At 38.4% G+C, this 20,321-nt stretch overlaps 1 protein-coding gene across 1 annotated transcript; it reads left to right on the forward strand.

The window, feature by feature from the left end:
* The first annotated feature begins 5,966 nt into the window (after nt 1–5,966).
* Nucleotides 5,967–7,370, forward strand: LOC134791145 (cysteine proteinase 1-like). The gene is made up of 3 exons (XM_063762164.1): nt 5,967–6,423; nt 6,652–6,772; nt 7,145–7,370. Exons 1-3 carry the CDS (start codon nt 5,982–5,984, stop codon nt 7,338–7,340), a joined length of 759 nt encoding a protein of 252 aa, XP_063618234.1. The 5' UTR covers nt 5,967–5,981; the 3' UTR covers nt 7,341–7,370.
* The last annotated feature ends 12,951 nt before the right edge of the window (nt 7,371–20,321 follow it).

Consider the following 20,321-nt stretch of genomic DNA (forward strand, 5'->3'; position numbering starts at 1 on the left):
TGCCTTCCTCTGACATGCATTCAAAATGAATCTCTCATCAGCCCCAGGTGGCATCGATCGGTGATTTCAGCCAATCGACGGACGAACGGACGGGCCAATTTCTTAGTAGATACGGAGCAGCTGCGACTTCGTAGTTAGAGTAATGAGATTTTTAGCTCCAAAATCGAAGTGTTCGATGGATGGGGCGTGTGTCGTACAGTGTTACGGATTAACATTAAATTTGCCATGAGTTTAAGCAAAGAGAATAGATAGTATAGAGGGGTCCTGTCATTGTCAATTTTGTAGTCACGGTACATTTACTGCCATCTATCGACACACGATTAAAACTTAAAATAAAATTGAAAATGTATAAAATAATCAAAATATGTTTACGGATAAATGATTCTTATTTTTTATTGTTCCATACTGACCCATGTTCTTTCACTGATATGTGTTAAAATTGTTAAATACCAAACGGTGTCGTTAACGCCATCTAGCCGAGAATAGGCCAAAGGTAATGGCGCCATCTATTCGAGAATGACTTTTCCTTGGCCGTCCGAGGCACGTTTTTTTCTTAGACTTTATTTATCTTATACGGAGTTATATATATCTCTGGTTTAAGTATACCTACGATGCTGAAGTTACTGGAAGTATATATTGTTGATTGTATCACAGAATAAGTAATAGTACTACCGTACAGAAAATACACTCCCAATACAAAACCGAAGTTTGGCCCTAAACAGCCGAAAGGGATAGTGCCATGGGATAGGGATAGTGAACAGCGGTTCAGGGTCGAATCATGCTGTCCCTTTCTAATGTATGGCACTATCCCTTTCGGCTATTTAGGGTTGTCAAAATTCTAGCCATTACCTTATCTGTGATCGTGCACGCAAAAGGACGTCAAGTTGTGTCAACCCTAATAATTGCTCGGAGCAATGTTGTAGTAAATGATCGTGTCTATATATAGAACAATTAGACTGTGACATATACTTTAGAACGCGAAATGTAGTAGAGCTAGACCAAGAAAAGTCCAGAGATTTTGACAGCAGCAGGTGTTATTTTAAACGTCAAACTTCAATGAAATTATAACGTATAAATAACACTTGCACTGCGTGTGCTGTCAAAATCTCTGCAGAATCTTCTTGGTCTGACTCTATTCAGGATTTCAGGATGGCGGATACTTTTGAAGCGTTGTTTCACCCGCTTCTATCGATCCTGACTGTACAACTCCACGGAACCCATTAAACAACAGGATCAGCTTCCCGGGGATTTGTTATGACCGCACTAATTGTCCACATCCCGCGCCCGAGGTTCCATCCTCATTAGCCGCGTGACGTCAGTGTGGATGCGACCTAATCAGTTGCTGATCAGAACAAGAAGGTCGTAAGTTAATATGAATGGGTAAGTTAGATGGCCGTTTTGGATTGTAAGGATAGCTCTGGTTAGCCATCAGTGTTACTGAATGGGAAATAGACTGAATGAGAGGATGGATAATGAATAGTATAAGGGAAACAGTGGTAGGTAGTTATAATTTTAGAAGTTGAAAAGTATTCCTCTATTAGCCAAATATAGTCTTAACAGAAGAGCAAGTTTTTCTTCTCTAGTGCACAAATATATGTTTTTTTAAAATCTATTTTACTCAATATAAAAAAATACACAACAATATTCATTAGACATATTTTTCGCCGAACTGCATGACAGTTTGTTGGCGAACGGTAGCACTCAACATCATTCCTTGTAATCTACTGTGTACCACGTGTGACCACGTTACAGTTTTGAATCATATACTTTTTATGAATTAAAGTAGTAGGTAACTTTTATGTTACCCACTACGTGGCTGCAAAGTTTCTTAACTATCTTCTAACATACCACCAAATATGTATGTACGCCCTAACCAATTTTTTATGCTGTACTTATCTACTGAAAATAACCTAACTCCTACTGGAAGTTTCGTTCTATATCGCCATGACTCGAGTGGCGTGTAGTTATGGCGTTTGCCGCGATTACAGAAGACGCTGGTTCGATCCCAGCCATGTATCCGTACCATGAGTCACTGACAGTATCAACACGCCAACATGCGCCAACTTCTAGACGTAATTTACTTTCTAATCTTTCTATACAGATGCGAGCGAGATCGCTCGCAGTAATATGTCATGATCACTGCAGTACGAGCGAGATGCATAGAAAGTAAATTACGTTAGCGTTTATGTCAGTGCCCAACTGTAAACTGGTGGTAGCCACACAGGGCACTACAGGCAAGGTCACTTTCTTTCGTATATGACCCCTATTTTATGTTTACAGAGAATATATCCAAAATTGTAATATAACTGTAAAGTCAGCTATGCTCTGGTCAATAATGGAGCCAATGGAGGCAGATTCTCGTACGGTAACGTTTCAAAGGGTATGCATTCAATATTGCGTGCTAAGACAGAGCGGCTCATGTTATGAGAAATTTGTCCAAGACTAGTAAAGGATGACCCACGCTAGACCGGGCCGGGATCAGGCCAGGGCTTCGTTTTCTATGGAAAGCACCACGTGATCACCGATCAGCCGTCATAGAAAATGACATGTCGGACACCTCGGCCCGGGCACGGCCCGGTTTAACGTGAGTCATCCTTAATGCCTTTACCGGGATTCGAACCTGAGACCTCCTGCTTCGCAGGCAGTGTTTGCCGATACCGACTAGGATGGAGGCGGATATATCTTCGTACTCTTCGTAGACAAACCATGGTGGTTCTGCTTAGTCTAAATAATTCAACATTAATTATTTCTGCGCAATAACCATGCTATGTTTACAGCTGGCCATTAAAAAAACTAAACAAGGCCAAGTATACATAATTATGCGCGGAATTCAAAAAGTAAAACATGATTCAACTGCTTTTACGTCAATGTTTTGTTGTTCGAAAACAATTCGAAATTACTGCTAAGACAGTTAAAATAAGACTGTCAAAAATTATCGCTTGCGGACGCTTCGGCTATGGAATCAGCTCCTTGCCGAGGTTTTATCAAGGGGCTACAGGATAGCGTTCTTCAAAAAAAGACTGTCTCTTCCTCGTGGTCTTGACCTCATGTCTGAGGGACGTGACTCTTATGGGTTATTCTTTCTACCACTGCTCTCCAGGCCTCTCGATCTTCAGCCTTTTGCATCGTTGCCTGGTGCGAAGTCTGGGTAATATTTAAGACCACATCTGACCATCTACTGGGTGCACGCCCTCTTTCGTCCGTCGACACTCCCGGTAATAATGTGCCTTTCAAGCGTGTCCGTACCGCGTCTGACTGTGTGGAAAAAAGACTGTACAGGGTTTTAAAAGGATCGGCTGGGGCTGCAGGCATCTATAAGCTACGGCGATCGCTTATCATCAGGCGGGACGTATGCTATTATGCCACCGACGTAGTATAAAAAAATATCGCTTACACTTTTGTCTTGCACCAAAACAAGAACTCTGAGGCATACGGAAACTTAAATTCGAAATCTTTGAGATTCAAATCGGCACAAATTGAGTCAAGATGAGAGCTGCTCTAAAGGATTTCAGAGCTGAATAGTTGAATACTGCATTCGGTTTCAAATTATGGCACTGTAGATGTAGAGTACGTATTTTTAGGCATATGCAATTATGCAGCATAGGCAGGTGGCTGGAGCCTTGTGGAGAAGACAGGCTCTGGACAGTGACGCGTGGAGGAATATGGGAGACGCCTATGCCAAGGGCAACCAGACAAAGGGTCTGCGGAGAAAGGCTAGCAGTAAGCAGTAAGTAACGTATATTTAGTTATATTAAGCAAGCAATAGTATGTAAAGCAATTCTTTATTTATAATACCGGGTGTGGCCTGTAATACGAGCAAAAAATGAGTATGGCGACATTTTAGCCAAATTTTTTTTTTCTGATAGCAATCTTTCCATTCGCAAAATTTACCAGTCGTTTTGTTTCCTTTCGCTTGTTTTGCCGAAGTTTATTTTGTTGGTATCTATTTTTACCGAATGCGATAATTCCATTAGCATATTTTACCGATATGTTTTCTTGACAATAGCTTAGCTTCTCTTCTATATTTTTTCGAATATTATTTTTTCTAGCCTATTTTTTTCCTTGACGCACTTTTAATTTGGTGAAATCTATAAGTACTTAGGTACATACTTATTGTTAGAGTTGCAATTCCAATAGTTATGTGTGGGTTGTCTTATTTTTGATATCGTTACTTTTTAGGGTTCCGTACCTCAAAAGGAAAAAACGGAACCCTTATAGGATCACTCGTGCGTCTGTCTGTCTGTCTACTGTCACAGCCGATTTTCTCCGGAACTGTACCAATTAAGTTGAAATTTGGTACACATATGTAAGTTTGTGATCCAAAGACGGACATGTAACGTACACAAATTAATTTTAGACATGGGGGCCACTTTTGGGGGTAAATGAGAAAATTAAAAAATAAAGAGTTTGTGTTACATATCACATGAAAAAGCTCATTGTGAGAATCTCTAATATATATTTTTTATAATTTTATTTTTTATAAGAATAAACAGTTTAGAAGTAATTCAAGAAAATAGGCAAAAAATTACCATGCCCCCCCCCCCCCCCCCCTATATCTCCCAGGTCTTAACCTATAGATGACAGGAAAATCTATTAGAAATATGTAGTCAAGAGTGAGTCGGACTAATTACTTAGTTGTTGATCCGACCCCTACGGGTTTTTTAACGGCAATTCACTCGCGTTTTACATATAAAAAATACATTGTTAAAAATTGGGTGATGTACGGAACCCTTGGAACGCGAGTCCGACTTACACTTGGCCGGTTTTTTTTGCATATTTTATTTATCTATAATCCACTCTGACCCCCTTATTCATAAAACTTTACGGACCTGATCTCGTTAAATTATGTTTTATCCCTTTCTTACAAATACGTAAACAGTGCTAGCAAGAAGGCACCCAAAATAATTATAAGATTCAAGAAACAATGCGAACAGAAACGGGGCTTTTAAGAACAAAAGAGAATGGGATATTATCAATCCGGATACATAAAGATTGGGAACTTATGAGAATGGGATTGTTACTACTGCAAAAAAAAGAAACCAGGGAATAAGCTACAGAAAAAAACAACGATTGGTAAATATAAGCTACAGGAAAAAGACGATTGGTAAATTTTGCGAATGGAAAGATTGCTATCAGAAAAAAAAGATTTTGGCAAAAATATCGCCATACTCCAAAAAACTAGGTATACCTTATCTCTACTTCTCATACTGACCAACATTTCTCCGCGACTTTTAAAAATAACTTGTCTTAATTTTTATTACACTTTAAAGTTTATTCTAAGGCAGAATGTATTGCTAATTTTGTTATTTTTAAGGCGTGACAAGTTGACAACTGACAAGCAACGTGAATCACAATTTGAAGATATATTTATTTTGTATGAAAAATAGGAAATCTAAAGACTTCGTAATATTTAAAAGTAGTTGAATAAAAGTGTCACCGTTTGAGGGGTATAATCTATGTTTCAATTATTTGCTCGTGATACAAGTCACACCCGTATGTCGGTCATCCTAAGTATCGGTGGGCGGATAGTGGAGGTAAATCTCCGTGAGCTCAGACAGTGAAAGCTGGCGTGAATCCGCGCAGGACCGGGTAGAATGTAGGGCTCCTTGTATAGGCTGCCAAGACTCATTTTGGGACATCGCGCCAATCAAAGTAAGTAGGTAGTTATAGTTTCAAAAATGTATTACAAATAGTAATGACCTTCAAGCAAAAAAGACACGTGTAAGTAAACGGATGCATTCTGAACTTGCCAATATTATATTTATTACCTGCTCATAAATACACGCTATAAGCAATAGGTACGCTAAATATTTATGGCAATAAAATGTACCTACGTCAAACATGTTTACTAAATGGAATTTAGGTAATTAAAGACTTAAAGATAACACAAAACTGTAAAAAAGAAATATGCCAAAAATGTTAGACTGATAGAAAAACTAGTATATAAGACGAACGCATTTGTTTACTCTTCACTTAACTACATGTTAACCATGTACTGTGTGAACATTTTAGCGTTGTTCTTATTTTTCAGCTCAACACTGGGCTCATACCCACAGTATGACCTAGATAAAGCTGATGAATTATTCGCTGATTTTATAAAAAAATACGAAAGAAAATACGTAAGTGCCGAAGAGTTCCGCATGCGTTTTGAAATATTTAAGAGAAACTTGGTAAAACTTAACGAATGGAACGCAAACAGTCAATATGAAAACAGTGGGTTTATAATCAATCAATTTGCGGACCAAGAAAATACTCCACCATGTGTTGATCCATCCAAAATGAACAATACAATGCCATTAACAGAGGTGAAAAGGGAATTTATCGTAAATGCGCCAGATGAGCTTGACTACAGTACGCAGGGATTGGTAACAGAAATAAAAGATCAAAACCCTTGTGGATCCTGCTACATTTTTGCCGCTATTGGTAAGTTGTGTTTCACTTGGTAGCAAAATTCCACTTTTCGAACCAATTTTTGGTTCAATTCCAAAATCATTCGCTAACTCGGGTATCAATATTAGCACGAGAGCTAAACAACAACTTTGCTCCCTTGTAAACCAAATAACTATGAAATAAACCTGAAAACCTCCTCATGGACCACTTGCTTTTAATCCAAAACACGTTTTTTTTAATGTTTTGCTTACTTGTTTACAGGAAATATTGAAGGCGTGCACGCCAAACAGACGGGCCAACTAGTGTCACTCTCAGAGCAGCAAATTCTAGATTGCATGAGTTCGGCAACTTGTCATGGTGGTCACGCCTATGAAGTCATAAAGTAAGTTCCAGAGTTACATACCCGTTACCTACTATACACCGCCGATGAGTGATGTCTGATGTGTGATGAGACATCAGTATGAGCCTCCACATGATGTGTGTTGGACTGTCCGGCCGATATCTGTCGACGCTGACCGGAACCGTCAATTGACCACACATTCTCAGTTCGTATTAGTCGTTTTTAAATTGCGTTTAATTCAAAACGCATAATAAATAGCAATACTACCTACTTTGACGTCTATGTTCCAAGTTCCAACGAAATAAAAAAGAAGAACGTAGTGTGAAAAAATTGATTTTGTTATTCAATCGGTATATATTATGTATGTAAATCATGTGTTCGCTGCTGATTTTCCGTTTGCTTTTGTCTGTTTAGTTACGTAGCAAGTAACCAAGGATCCATGTCCGAGGCAGATTATCCATATATCGAAAAAGATAAAACGACCTGTCGCTTTGACGCCAGCAAAGTCAAAGTCAAAGTAAATGCTGCTCAATCTTTTAATACGCCCGATGATGAATCATTAAAAGGAGCTCTCGTCCAGAATGGCTCACCCCTTGCAGTTAGTAAGTAAACCAAACGAATTTATTTTATTTATACATTCATTAACAATTTTAAGGTTCCGTTACTAAAAACGAACAAAAGAGGATTTTATAGGATCTCTCGTGTCATGTGCTCCGAAACTACTGGACCAGTAGTTGAAAATGTACCTGCATATGTGCGAAGCGCATAAAACGATGCGAGCGATTGCACAGTGCTAACTCTGTCATAGGCACATCGTCGCCTAGTTAATTCGAGACTAGGTTTATCTGTATCAAAGTTAAAGTTTGGTCCAAAATATTTATTAAAGTGGGGGGGAAAAGGGGGAAGTAACCACTTGATAAGTTGTTACTCCCTTGGATTTCCCCCAAAGGGTAAAAACGGGACACTATTACTAAAACTATTGTCCGTCTGTCTGTCTATCCGTATGTCTGTCACCAGGCTGTATCTCATGAGCCGTGATAGCTAGGCTCCCATACCACAAACGTGATTTTTTTGCCGTTTTTTGCGTAATGATACGGAACCCTTCGTGCGCGAGTCCGAGTCGCATTTGGCCGATTTATTAGGGTCCCCTAGTCAACTAGGAACCATTATAATTTCGCCATGTCCGTCTGCCCGTCCGTCCGCGGCTTTGCTCCGTGATCGTTAGTGGTAGAAAACTGCAATTTGACATGGATACATAAATCATGTATGGCGATAGAACGGTAAAATAAAAACTAGATTTTTTTTTATGTTATCTCCCATACATTTTTTTTATATATTTGTTCGCTATAAGGCAATGGGCAACTAGGCAACCAAATTTTTTTGATAAAGTAAATATTTTCGGAAATAATCACTCAACAAAAGCTTAAAAAGTACCTACTATGTATCAATGTCATTGATTCAATGAAAACTATAGTGAACGTGATCGGTCTAGCCGTTTTGGCGTTTATGAATTATTGCAAAAAGTCTTCTCTTCTTAGTAAAAAGACGTACAAAGCGCTGCGAAGGTATCACCTTAGGTATGCTTAAATAAAAAGAACAACGTCCAACGTATAATGTACAGTCATCTGCACAGAGAGGTGATCCCTCCCCCCCCCCCCTGCATAAGAAGTTTGTCTGGGGGGGGTCACCTCTCTCTGCAGCTGTACATAAATAAATACAGTGCCTACATGATACTTACTAATAGCCCCCGTTTAGCTTCTTCTGACAGAATGGTAACTACGGAACCCTACACTGAGCATGGCCCGATATGCTCTTGGCCGATTTTTTCTTCTTATCTCCTACATATGCTAGATATATATATATGTAGATGTATGTAAATGTAGATGTGTGTAATGGGTGGGACTAAGTAGACTTCAGAAATTTTGTTAGGGAAATAAGCCGGAATTCATATTTCGGGCTTTTACCAATATAACTTAGCTTGGTAACGGTTAGGTTTCACCGGTATATCAAATTGAATAAGAGCAAATATAAGAGCCTCGGTAGAGAGTACCATTTTGTACCATTTGGAGTTGAAACTCTAGGTCCATTGGGGTCCCAGCGCGCATAAGTTGTTCGCAGAAATCGCGAAGCGTCTGGTTGACGTAACTGGTGACCGAAGAGCTGGCGGCTACCTCGCACAACGTATCAGCATTGCGATACAGCGAGGAAATGCCGCCAACATCCTTGGTACAATGCCTCAAGGGCCTATTTTAGATTTAAGCTAGTTATTAATTTAGTTTAATAGTACCACTGTATATATATTGTATGTAAATAAATGATTAAAAAATAAAATTAATAAATATTATGTTATTTCAGCGCTAGAAGCGTCTCCATCGTTTATTGGTTGGCATGGCCCGGAGGTCTTGAGCCCTACGGATTGCAATGGAGGTGGCACACTTCACGCCGTATTGTTGGTAGGGTATGGCAAAGGTAAGTTACTTATTCTACTTACTACTATACGATTAATGTTACAAGTATGAAAGTTTGTATATTTGGATGTTTGTTTCTCAGTCACGCATTCACACGGGTATTTATCACAAATATTTGTTCCTGAGTTATGGATGTTTTCTATGTATATAAGTTTTTATTTATATATAAAATATCGTCGTCTAGTACCCACAACACAAGCCTTATTGAGCATATCGTGGGACTAGATTGATCTGCGTTAAATTGTCCTAATATTTATTATTCTCTTTATGTATGTTTCGTCTTAAGTTAGGTTATTTATAATATGAATATTAGTATTATAATGCAATACAAATCCACTTTATTGCACAACCTCAAAACACATTTACAGAGAAACACACATAATAGTGTAAAGTGTAAGCCGACAGTTTTTTTTTTGTTGTTGCAGATGCCAATGGTGTAAGTTACTGGAAATTAAAAAACTCTTGGGGTACAGGATGGGGTGATGGTGGCTATTGCAAATTGAATATGCAGAACCAATGCAGCTTCGGCAGAGATGGAACGTGCAGTGCCACGTAGAATAGGGAATATTGCAATGTTCTGCCGCCAGAGTGCAGCACTAGTGCACCCAGTAAACCATAGAGTAAATTATCCTTACTAGGCCTTAAACAGTTTTTTGACAAGTTTTCATTATGACATTAATGCATCAAGGCGGTTTGTTTACAGGTGGACTACCGCGAAACGCAAACAAATCGTTATCTGCCTCTCTATCAGTCGAATAAGCAAGAGTGATAGGGAGGCAAAAATCGAATTTACGATTTTCGTGTTTCGCGGTAGGCCCTGTGTGTATGCTAGTGACGCCCTCTGCGCAGAGTTTTGCGTAATATTCCCTTATTGACTGCTTCGGCGTAAACTATTTATTTGTTCAAAACTATTGAACTAATAATATTGAGCTATCGGAATTACACACTGAGAGAAAAATCATTAGTAAACTAAACCAGGAATCAAAAAACAGTTCTGTACTGGGGGAAAAAATGAAGTTTAGTAATAATTATAGACGTTTCACTATTTCTGTAAAGTTTATTTATTTCTACAAACAGCTCAGTAATCCTAAATCTAATTTCAACAAACAGATAATAGAAATTGCAAGAACTAATAGAAATTGCAAAAGTCAATTTGTTCCTATTAGTTAACTCTCCTTGTCCCCGGATTAAGTTTATTTTTGTAATTCTAAGTGTGTTTTTGTTATCCTTTTCTCTCAGTGCATCTTGAATTGATAATTTTAATATCTTTTGGCATATGTTTGTAAATTTAAAATAAAAATTGGCCTTTTCTTTCTGTTTTATTAATTCATTATGTATAAAGCCTGACACCTCACTCAAGGAAGGCAGCCGCATATATCAAACATTACATTTTTGGCTTAGTGAGCTGTAGACCTCAATAACCCCCATGGCTCCATAATTTTGAAAAAAAGAATTAGAAACGGAATCGACGGTAAAATCTACATACTCAGCAATCCTGTTCACCAAAACTCACGAGGATCGGCTGAAAAATGCGACTTGTTGGCGAGACCTCGAGAGCATCCGGATTCCGGATTCCGGACATACGAAAGAATTGCCCAAGGTGAAACGGAGACCTTGGCTTTCGCTTGGTTCGGTATAGAATTATGGCTGTCAATCTATACCGAGTGTTACCACAGTAAATCACTTATGCCTCTATAAATGCATGAGTCGTATAATCCGACAAGAAATTGTAGAAAATTATAGAGGGCGCCAATTCCTACGTAAGTATCACATTTTTGAAGTAAAATTCTTATACATTGGCAACAATTTAGTATTCTATGGAATTTTTTTAGTTCCATTTTATTTAATTTCTACTATTTTATATCGCACTATAAAATGCGTAGATTTTTTTAAGTAGACTAATATGTCTATTTAAAATACTCCATCTAAAATACATACTATATAATTATCAAAATACATATTAAGTGTAAATAATTGTATTTATATAACGAGAAAAACACCTTTTGCGTGATTAATAAAGAAAAAAAAAAGTTTTACTATATATTTGACTCCATGAACACCAGTACAAAATGAGTACAAGGTAGCGCCATAGATTTCCGACTTCTAGGGTGGCACTACATCCACATGTAGGTAGACCTACTTAATGCCTATTTTTGACGACCAAAATAAGAAACAGTTGGCGAGTGGCACATTTGTAGTTGTATGTCATGAAAAGCTGCTATTTCATGACCACCCACCCGCCATATCGTTCAATCAAAACAAACCTCATCTTCTTAAGTATTGTAGTGCAATAGGTACCTACCAATAAATTTATGGATATATACTTCCTGTAAACCCAAGTACAGGATCACACTGGTACAAAGTAAATACAAAGGTAGCGCCATAGATTTCCGAGTAGCGTGTCGGTCGGAATTAGCGTCCGGTGTAACTATCCCGGCGCCCGTAAATTAGGAGCGCTACATGCGCGCACACTGTTCCCACTGTACTATTGCTAAAGGGTAGTACAAATGACAGAGAATTATGTTTATTCTATTTATTTGACTCGATCAATACTAGTACAAAGTAAGTACAAAGGTAGCGCCATAGATTTCCGTGTAGCGTGTCGGTCGGAATTAGCGTCCGGTGTAACTATCCCGGCGCCCGTAAATTAGGAGCGCTAGATGCGCGCACACTGTTCCCACTGTACTATTGCTAAAGGGTAGTACAAATGACAGAGAATTATGTTTATTCTATTTATTTGACTCGATCAATACTAGTACAAAGTAAGTACAAAGGTAGCGCCATAGATTTCCGTGTAGCGTGTCGGTCGGAATTGGCGTCCGGTGTAACTATCCCGGCGCCCGTAAATTAGGAGCGCTACATGCGCGCACACTGTTCCCACTGTACTATTGCTAAAGGGTAGTACAAATGACAGAGAATTATGTTTATTCTATTTATTTGACTCGATCAATACTAGTACAAAGTAAGTACAAAGGTAGCGCCATAGATTTCCGTGTAGCGTGTCGGTCGGAATTGGCGTCCGGTGTAACTATCCCGGCGCCCGTAAATTAGGAGCGCTACATGCGCGCACACTGTTCCCACTATACTATCGCTAAAGGGTACAAAGGTCAGAGAATAATGTTTATTCTATTTATTTGACTCGATGAACACTAGTACAAAGTAAATACAAAGGTAGCGCTATAGATTTCCGAGTAGCGTGTCGGTCGGAATTAGCGTCCGGTGTAACTATCCCGGTGCCCGTAAATTAGGAGCGCTATATGCGCGCACACTGTTCCCACTGTACTATTGCTAAAGGGTGCTACATATTTTAATGATCAGCAATAAATACTAACATAATCTAACCCATGAACTAGTTGCACTGCAAAAAAAAATATTCTGGGTATTCTGTAAAAAGGTATTCTGCTGTGCAATTCAGATTTCTGATGGATTAATTTTTTGAGGGACGATAAAAAATAATTATCTTATTGAGCAACAGGGTACAAAAGAATGTCATTAAATTTTTTTTTACGTCAAGGGTAAACTAGTGGCTCTGTGGGCTGTAGCTCTCTTCTTCTTCCTCGCGTTATCCCGGCATTTTGCCACGGCTCATGGGAACCTGGGGTCCGCTTGACATCTAACTACTACTACTAGCTTAGCGACTAGCTTGGGCTGTAGCTCTAAAAAACCCCAAAATGGTTTTCGACATTATGAAAAGAAATCCTTGTAATTTCACGAAAATCAAGAAACACAACCTGTAAACCGGCTCCTTAATCTCGTCCGCAAGCGTTTTTGCTCGCTTGGAAAATAAATATTTATTACCTACCTTTCCTGCAGACCTCAAGGGATTGTAGTTATCATTGTTGAGTGGATCTGTGAGCTGTAGTGAATTTAGGGGACCGGGACATACGAAAGTATTTTTACCCAAGCTAAAACAGAGACGCTTCAACAAACGTGAAAACCCGACCATCGCAGAATTTTCCTGTTGTAATCTCGTGCCGTCCCAGCCAATGGACACAGACTATAAAGCATGGGCCATAGACTTTTAATCAATCTGCACGAGCGGTGCGGGACTGCAAAAATGGCCGCCAGGTTAGTGGCTTAATTAAAACAATAAGGAAAATTGCTGGCCTGTCCGCTGTTGTCTATGCCTTTTTTGCTGGACGGATTTGCGGTTTTAGGCGGCATTTTTAGCGAAAACTATGGAACTTATGAAACAAACACAGAAGGTTATGTACCTACTTAACTTATGTAGGTACTACTTAATCGTTGGTGTTATTAAGTACCTAGGTAATTACTATTTAAATATAGGTACTAACCTCGTCAACATTACAAGCTTATAAAAAAACAGGATTAAGTAGTTTTTAAGTAAGTATCAGGTATCAGGTATGTATACCTAATTTGGAAATGTAACCATGGAAATGGTAACTTGGTAACAAAATTGTTACAGTCAAGTTGTTCTTATATTGACACAAACTACTCTTTCCATTTAATTTCTACCATTGTTCTAACAAAAATTATGAATGAAGTATGTTTAAGGTTTAAGACCTGTCCGAAAACGACACATGACTTCTTTATTGCGGTCTTTCATCTTTTTTAATGATCGCATTATAGTGGGAAAAGACAGATTTTGAGCCGAAAAACCGAACTCTGTAGTCTGCCTATATCATAACACCCACGGATTTATTTGAACCACGAATATTTTCTTGATCTGTAGGCCTTTGTTAATATTCATCCAAAGCAATCTTATTTACAATCTTTCACAATGATACCCCGAAATCATAACTCGTACGCACAAAGCACGCATGAGTTACATTCCATAAAATAAACACTCGCATAATGTAGACCTCACGCTCTGAAGTAATGCGAAAAAGCGCCGAGAATGGGCCCCTGGGGTACTCCAATCGGGTATTTGCCCCTAGATTGTTTTGAATATTGTTTCGTTCGAGGTACTCATGGTAACGGCTTGTGCTTTTAAACTAGCAATGTGCAGCGTTTACGATTATTACGGTGTCTTTATTGAATATGTCACACCAATGATTAAAATGTTATAAGATCTGATCAAACGGCTTGCACAAGACCGGCAGGATTGTTTAAAAGGTAAATTACTGTCAAGTGATCATTGGATTATTTGTTAGGGTTTTTTTTTATATAAAATAAACGTCGTCAATAGATGATATACTTACCCTGAAATGACAATTCCAAAAACACAACATGCATTTGTGGGAGTCGGTTAGAAAACCTATACCTATGTGATGTAACATTGCTAGCAATAACATTCCCGCGTCAAGTCGAACGAAACCGCTTTTATTTTACACCTCTTGGTATTTAAATGGATTCAAAACATAATCAACGAGAAGTAAAAGCTTTGTCTCAACAAAAATATTAGCTGCTAGCTGTTATTACAGAAAACAGTCAAAGAATCGCTCTGTAGCTGTCAACTTCATCTGGAAAAAGCCACCACATTCATTTTGCGTTCCTCAAAATCCAGAGTACCCTTAACACAATGGAATAAGAATGAAAAACATAACGATTCTGTTTTATTCCATACTACGGCGTTCCATTGTCAACCGCAAATTTATGTTAGTTTTTCTCTGTAGTACACTTATTTACATTCAAAAAGGGGTTACGAAAAATGGAACTCCTTTGAAAACACTAATTTACATGGTAAAGTCTACCTTTGGGCGTTTGTCATTTGTTTTCGAACGGGCCCCCGCCCCATACACTTTCGGATTAAACAGTGCCATGAAAAATTTGCCAACAACAAAGTCTTTAAGACGGTGCTGTAAGGTTGTTTATTGAATGTTTTAGCTAAGCCGTTTAATTGGTTCTTGTCGTGAAATCGTCTTGGTATGTTTTTTAAAGCAGATCAATCGAAAGATTGGGTGATTTCTTTTTGGTTTTTAAAGGTTCGCTTCAATAATGGAATAGGACATATTTAATGAGTAAGGACGTAAAACGACGAGAGACTGTCTTATCAAGTTGACAAATCAAGCGCTGGTGGCCTAGCGGTAAGAGCGTGCGACTTTCAATCCGAAGGTCGCGGGTTCAAACCCCGGCTAGTACCGGAGTTTTTCGGAACTTATGTACGAAATATCATTTGATATTTATCAGTTGCTTTTCGGTAAAGGAAAACATCGTGAGGAAGCCGGACTAATCCCAATAAGGCCTAGTTTCCCCTATGGGTTGGAAGGTCAAATGGCAGTTGCTTTCGTAAAAATTAGTTCCTACGTCAATTTTTGACGCTCCCATGAGTCCCATGAGCCGTGGCAAAATGCCGGGATAACGCAAGGAAGAAAAAATCTAATGTAAGGTAAGTTTCTTTTTTAAATATTGCGATTGAAATATAACTTATTTCTCTATGGTTAAGTCCAAGTCAACTTTTATTTTCATCAGCTAGAAATAGCAAAAACACAATATCCCCATCCCGCTCCGTCATGCGGCAGCTGGCCCGTTCCCACAGCCTGATTTATGGCCGGCTCGATTGCCTGTCATTGTTTAGAGGGAAATTGCAATTTCAATCATTTTGTCGGTTTGCCAAATTGGCAAGATACTACTCAGTACAGTTAGTTCACAGGGTGGATATTAAAAAAACCGGCCAAGTGCGAGTCGGACTCGCCAACCGCGGGTTCCGAACTTTTTAGTATTTGTTATTATTTTAAATACATCATCTGTGAAAATTTCAACTGTCACTAGCTATCACGGTTCATGAGATACAGCCTGGTGACAGATAGATGGACAGACAGACGGACGGACAGCGGAGTCTTAGTAATAGGGTCCTGTTTGTACCCTTTGGAACGGAACCCTAAAAAGGCCCACTACTCCAGTAGGCTATAGGTATTACCTACCATGAAATTACGAAAACGATCTACTCTAGAAAGGTCTAAAATGTAAGTTAGGGAAGGCCCTAAGTTACGTCAGTTAATATTTTATTTTGGCTACAGGACCCTAAAACCCCTTTATCATTTTAGAAATTATGATTAAGGACAATCCACATATGAATAAAATAATAATACCTATTTCCCCGTAACTATTAAATACAAATATGTTATATTATAGTTATAGCATAAGTGGTTATTACATCATATTGCGGAGTAGCCACCAGCTTTATATCAAGTCCGCAGACGTGGAGGATTGACTGTGACAAAATATGTGGCCAAACCACCGCTAAGTAACCGTTTTCAGCGGCAGTGTGTGGCCATAACATCAGCGGAAGTCAAAAGGGGGGCGGCATTAGGTACTATATTGGAAAAAAAAATTAAAACATATCCTTTGTTTTTATTTTATTTATTTAAACTTTATTGCACAACAAAAAAAAAATAAAGTACAAATGGTGGACTTAAAGCAAATTCCAAAATAAAAAGAAGGATAATATGATTATGATTGAAAGAATATGATTTAGGCAGCCTCAGCTTTGTAAAAATCTGATTTTGGTAACCTAAATAACTTATAAAAGAAATTACCTATATGATGCCCATAGACTTAAGCACGTACACTCTTAGAGCATTTAATAACTGGAGTCGCCTTTAAGAGCTTACCCCTCTGCCGAAAACCTTGCACAATTGCGCAAACTTTTGTATTGAATTACATTTATCTGACATGACTATTTGTACGTTACGTGCAAATCATGTACAAATAGCCATACATTTAACGTGCCCATCCCCGCAGAAATCGGCAGACTGTTTTGTACAGAAAATGACAGCTAAGGCGTCCCCAGTTACTAAATGCTCTAAGCGTACACTTTAACAACTAAAGCTCCCATGACTATTGTCAGGGGTGCGAAACTCCTGACTTCGGCCAAACTAAGCTCCGCTCGGCTCAGCATTGCTCCGAGCAATTATTAGGGTTGGCACCACTTGACTTCCTTTTGCGTGCACGACCACACCCACAGATAAGATAATCACTTGAATTTTGACAATCCTAAATAGCCGAAAGGGATAGTGCCATATATTAGAAAGGGATAGCATAATTCGACCCTGAACCGCTGTCAAACTTCGGTTTTGTAGGAAGTTTCCTTTCTGTACCGTAGTACTGTTATTTATTCTGTGCTATTGTGGTGTTTAGTCGGATAAATGCAATTAAAACTAGTTGTGATTCTTAGCTTTAGGGTTCAATAGCCTCTGGGCCTCGTAGCCTAGTCGGTAGTGAAGTGACCCTGCCTAAAAAGCAGGAGATTCTGGGTCTGAAAGATCACCATCACGATTCATTAATTGTTCCAAAGTTATGGATATTTTTATTTTAAGTAGGTATGTAAATAGTCACCTATAAGGACCGTGCGCGTTGGAGGGTCTACCATCTTGTGGCCTGAATCGGAAACATATGTGCACCGTTCTCGTCGGTACGTTTCCTTGTGCATAGTAGGTTCTGCCATCTTGTGGGCTACACCGGAAGCATAAACGACACATTGACGCCTGACGGCTCTTAGGCTGCCCCTATAGTTCCTGCACGGTGCCTATACCCACAGTACAAACTACATTCACGTTAACACTGTAACATTGTCCCAAAACATTTATTTATTTAAATACACCACCCGTTTCCTGGCCCCATCCAAATACAAGTATGGACTATCAGGAGCAACCATTTGTCTGTGTCGCGACATCGTTTACTTGATGCTTCACAGATGTCGCTCGAGTGATGGTGTCGTGGAACCAATCGTGTGAGTGGACACGTATTTGGTGGTCGTTAGCGACTATATTATGACGTGAAACATAAGTACGAATCTAATATTGTGTAATTTATTGTAAAGAGCGTAGGTACTCCTATCTAAAATGTCGGCAACGCAGTTACATTGCAACCGCTCTGGTATCACGGGTGACCAAGAGCGACGGTACCTAATCGGAAAATATATTTATTTATAAAGAATATATGTTTGTAAGTTTGTATGACTGAGGATTTTTGCATCGCCATACAACCAGCAAAGGATAGCATAAGAACTCACCTAATAAATTTTCAAACGGGACATGATTGTTAATTTTTTTACGTACTTACTTGGATAAGTTGGATACTTTCGATGGCTGCTGCGCGTTCTTTAACTCACCAACGGAGCGGCAGCTGACGTTCAAAGGGCTTCATTTATATTTTGTATTATATTATAACTTTTAAATAATTATGATAATTGAAGGACTATTTCTAAAAGCAAACATTTGTGTTAAAAATTAGAATGACGCCGTTTCGACGTGAGAACGAGACAGCGCTATGCAGTATATAGCGATATACCGCTCGCACACCGAACTGCATACAATGCGGCATGTGGACCTTATCCCTTGTACAATAAAGATAAAGACCACCTGAAATAACTAGGTTTTTAGGGTTCCGTAGCCAAATGGTAAAAAACGGAACCCTTATGGATTCGTCATGTCTATCTGTCTGTCTGTCTGTCTGTCCGTCCGTATGTCACGGCCACTTTTTTCCGAAACTATAAGAACTATACTGTTGAAACTTGGTAAGTAGATGTATTCTGTGAACCGCATTAAGATTTTCACACAAAAATAGAAAAAAAAACAATAAATTTTGGGGGCTCCCCATACTTAAAAATGAAACTCAAAATTTTTTTTTATCAAACTCATACGTGTGGGATATCTATGGATCTATGGATAGGTCTTCAAAGATGATATTGGGATTTCTAATATATTTTTTTCTAAACTGAATAGTTTGCGCGAGAGACACTTCCAAAGTAGTATAATGTGTCCCCCCCCGCCCCTGTAACTTCTAAACTAAGAGAATGATAAAACTAAAAAAAATATATGATGTACCTAGTTTGAACGAGATCTAGTAAGTAGTTTTTTTTAATATTACGTCATAAATCGTAAACCGCAATTTTATTATGTTACTTGCTGCTACGGAACCCTTCATGGGCGAGTCCGACTCGCACTTGTTTTTAATTAAGGTAGTAATTAAAACAACATTAAAATATACATATCCTTTGCCTTAACCACGTGTTATATCACGCGGGGCATTAGTGGTTATGGAAATCTGTGCCTGGCTCGTGGTCTATTTGTTTAATGTTCATAATGTAAAAGAAATATAAGTATGTATAAGTACTTATGCCTACCTAGAAAAAAAAATAGATAGCTAAAATTTTACTTACCAAAAACTAGAAACAGCTTTACGTAGTTTACATGTAAGTATAAGTGATAAAAGTAAGATGGTATAATAATATTCAATCAATCAATTTTATCATTTATTTTCAGGCAACTAACGCCTTCCTTCCTATCCTAAGGGGTCATCCATTAACTACGTCACACGAATTTCTAGGTTTTTTTACCCCTCCCCCCCTCCTTGTCACACTTGGTCACATTTGGCAAACCCCTCCCACCTGGTGTGACGTCACATTTCTTCAACGAAATCGGCAAATATTTATTTAATATTTTATCAAAATATTTTTGACAAAAGCAATATTAGTAATTTTATAACCCAAAACTGATTAAGAAATAAAATTAAACGAATAAAAACGATTATCGTTTCAAAAACTTGTTATTTAACTATATAGTGAATAAAATAATTTAAATAAATTTTCGGTTACTGATGAAGTTAAAAGTGACGTCACAAAGTTTGAGACTCCCCCCTCCCCCTTGTCACAACATGTCACATTTTCTTGACCCCTCCCTCCCCCTAAACGTGTGATGTAATTAATGGATGACCCCTAAAGTATAATCCTTGATTCCTTCTACGTCACTGATTCTCACTTACACATTGTACATTTAAAACCAACAACGAGAATCACTTAGCTAAAGAATAAAGAACAAATAACAGTGTTTCAATATTTATTGCATCCCAAACATTTTATTTTACCAAAACTGCATGTTATTTTTAGTTTTGCATTGTTCTGACAGTGACAACACTGATACAAAAAAAAAACAGTTGACAGCCGTCATTACACAGCTGATCGAGTTGACACATTTAAGTTACTTGACGTTGACGTATGCCCAAGCTGCGGCATAACCTCAAAGAAGTAGGCTTATGGAGCTAAAAACTTGTTTACTTTCTGAATTTTGAGTTAAAGTAGATTAAATTACAGTGCCAATAAGGTGTTTTCAATTGTGTAGTATTTATTTGGTGATTGTGAGGCGTGAATTTGAAATAAAAACAACGTGCTCAGCGCATTCGATTTGCGGCTTTAACTTGTTTGTTTTTCTAGTGTTTTAGTG

The sequence above is a fragment of the Cydia splendana genome, chromosome 5, assembly GCF_910591565.1.
Source record: "Cydia splendana chromosome 5, ilCydSple1.2, whole genome shotgun sequence".
NCBI lineage: Eukaryota > Metazoa > Arthropoda > Insecta > Lepidoptera > Tortricidae > Cydia > Cydia splendana.

Coding starts and splice junctions, on each gene's coding strand:
- LOC134791145 (XM_063762164.1), top strand. CDS start 5,982: ATGTTAACCATGTACTGTGTGAACATTTTAGCGTTGTTCTTATTTTTC. Junction 6,424..6,651: donor CTACATTTTTGCCGCTATTG/GTAAGTTGTGTT, acceptor ACTTGTTTACAG/GAAATATTGAAGGCGTGCAC. Junction 6,773..7,144: donor CACGCCTATGAAGTCATAAA/GTAAGTTCCAGA, acceptor TTGTCTGTTTAG/TTACGTAGCAAGTAACCAAG.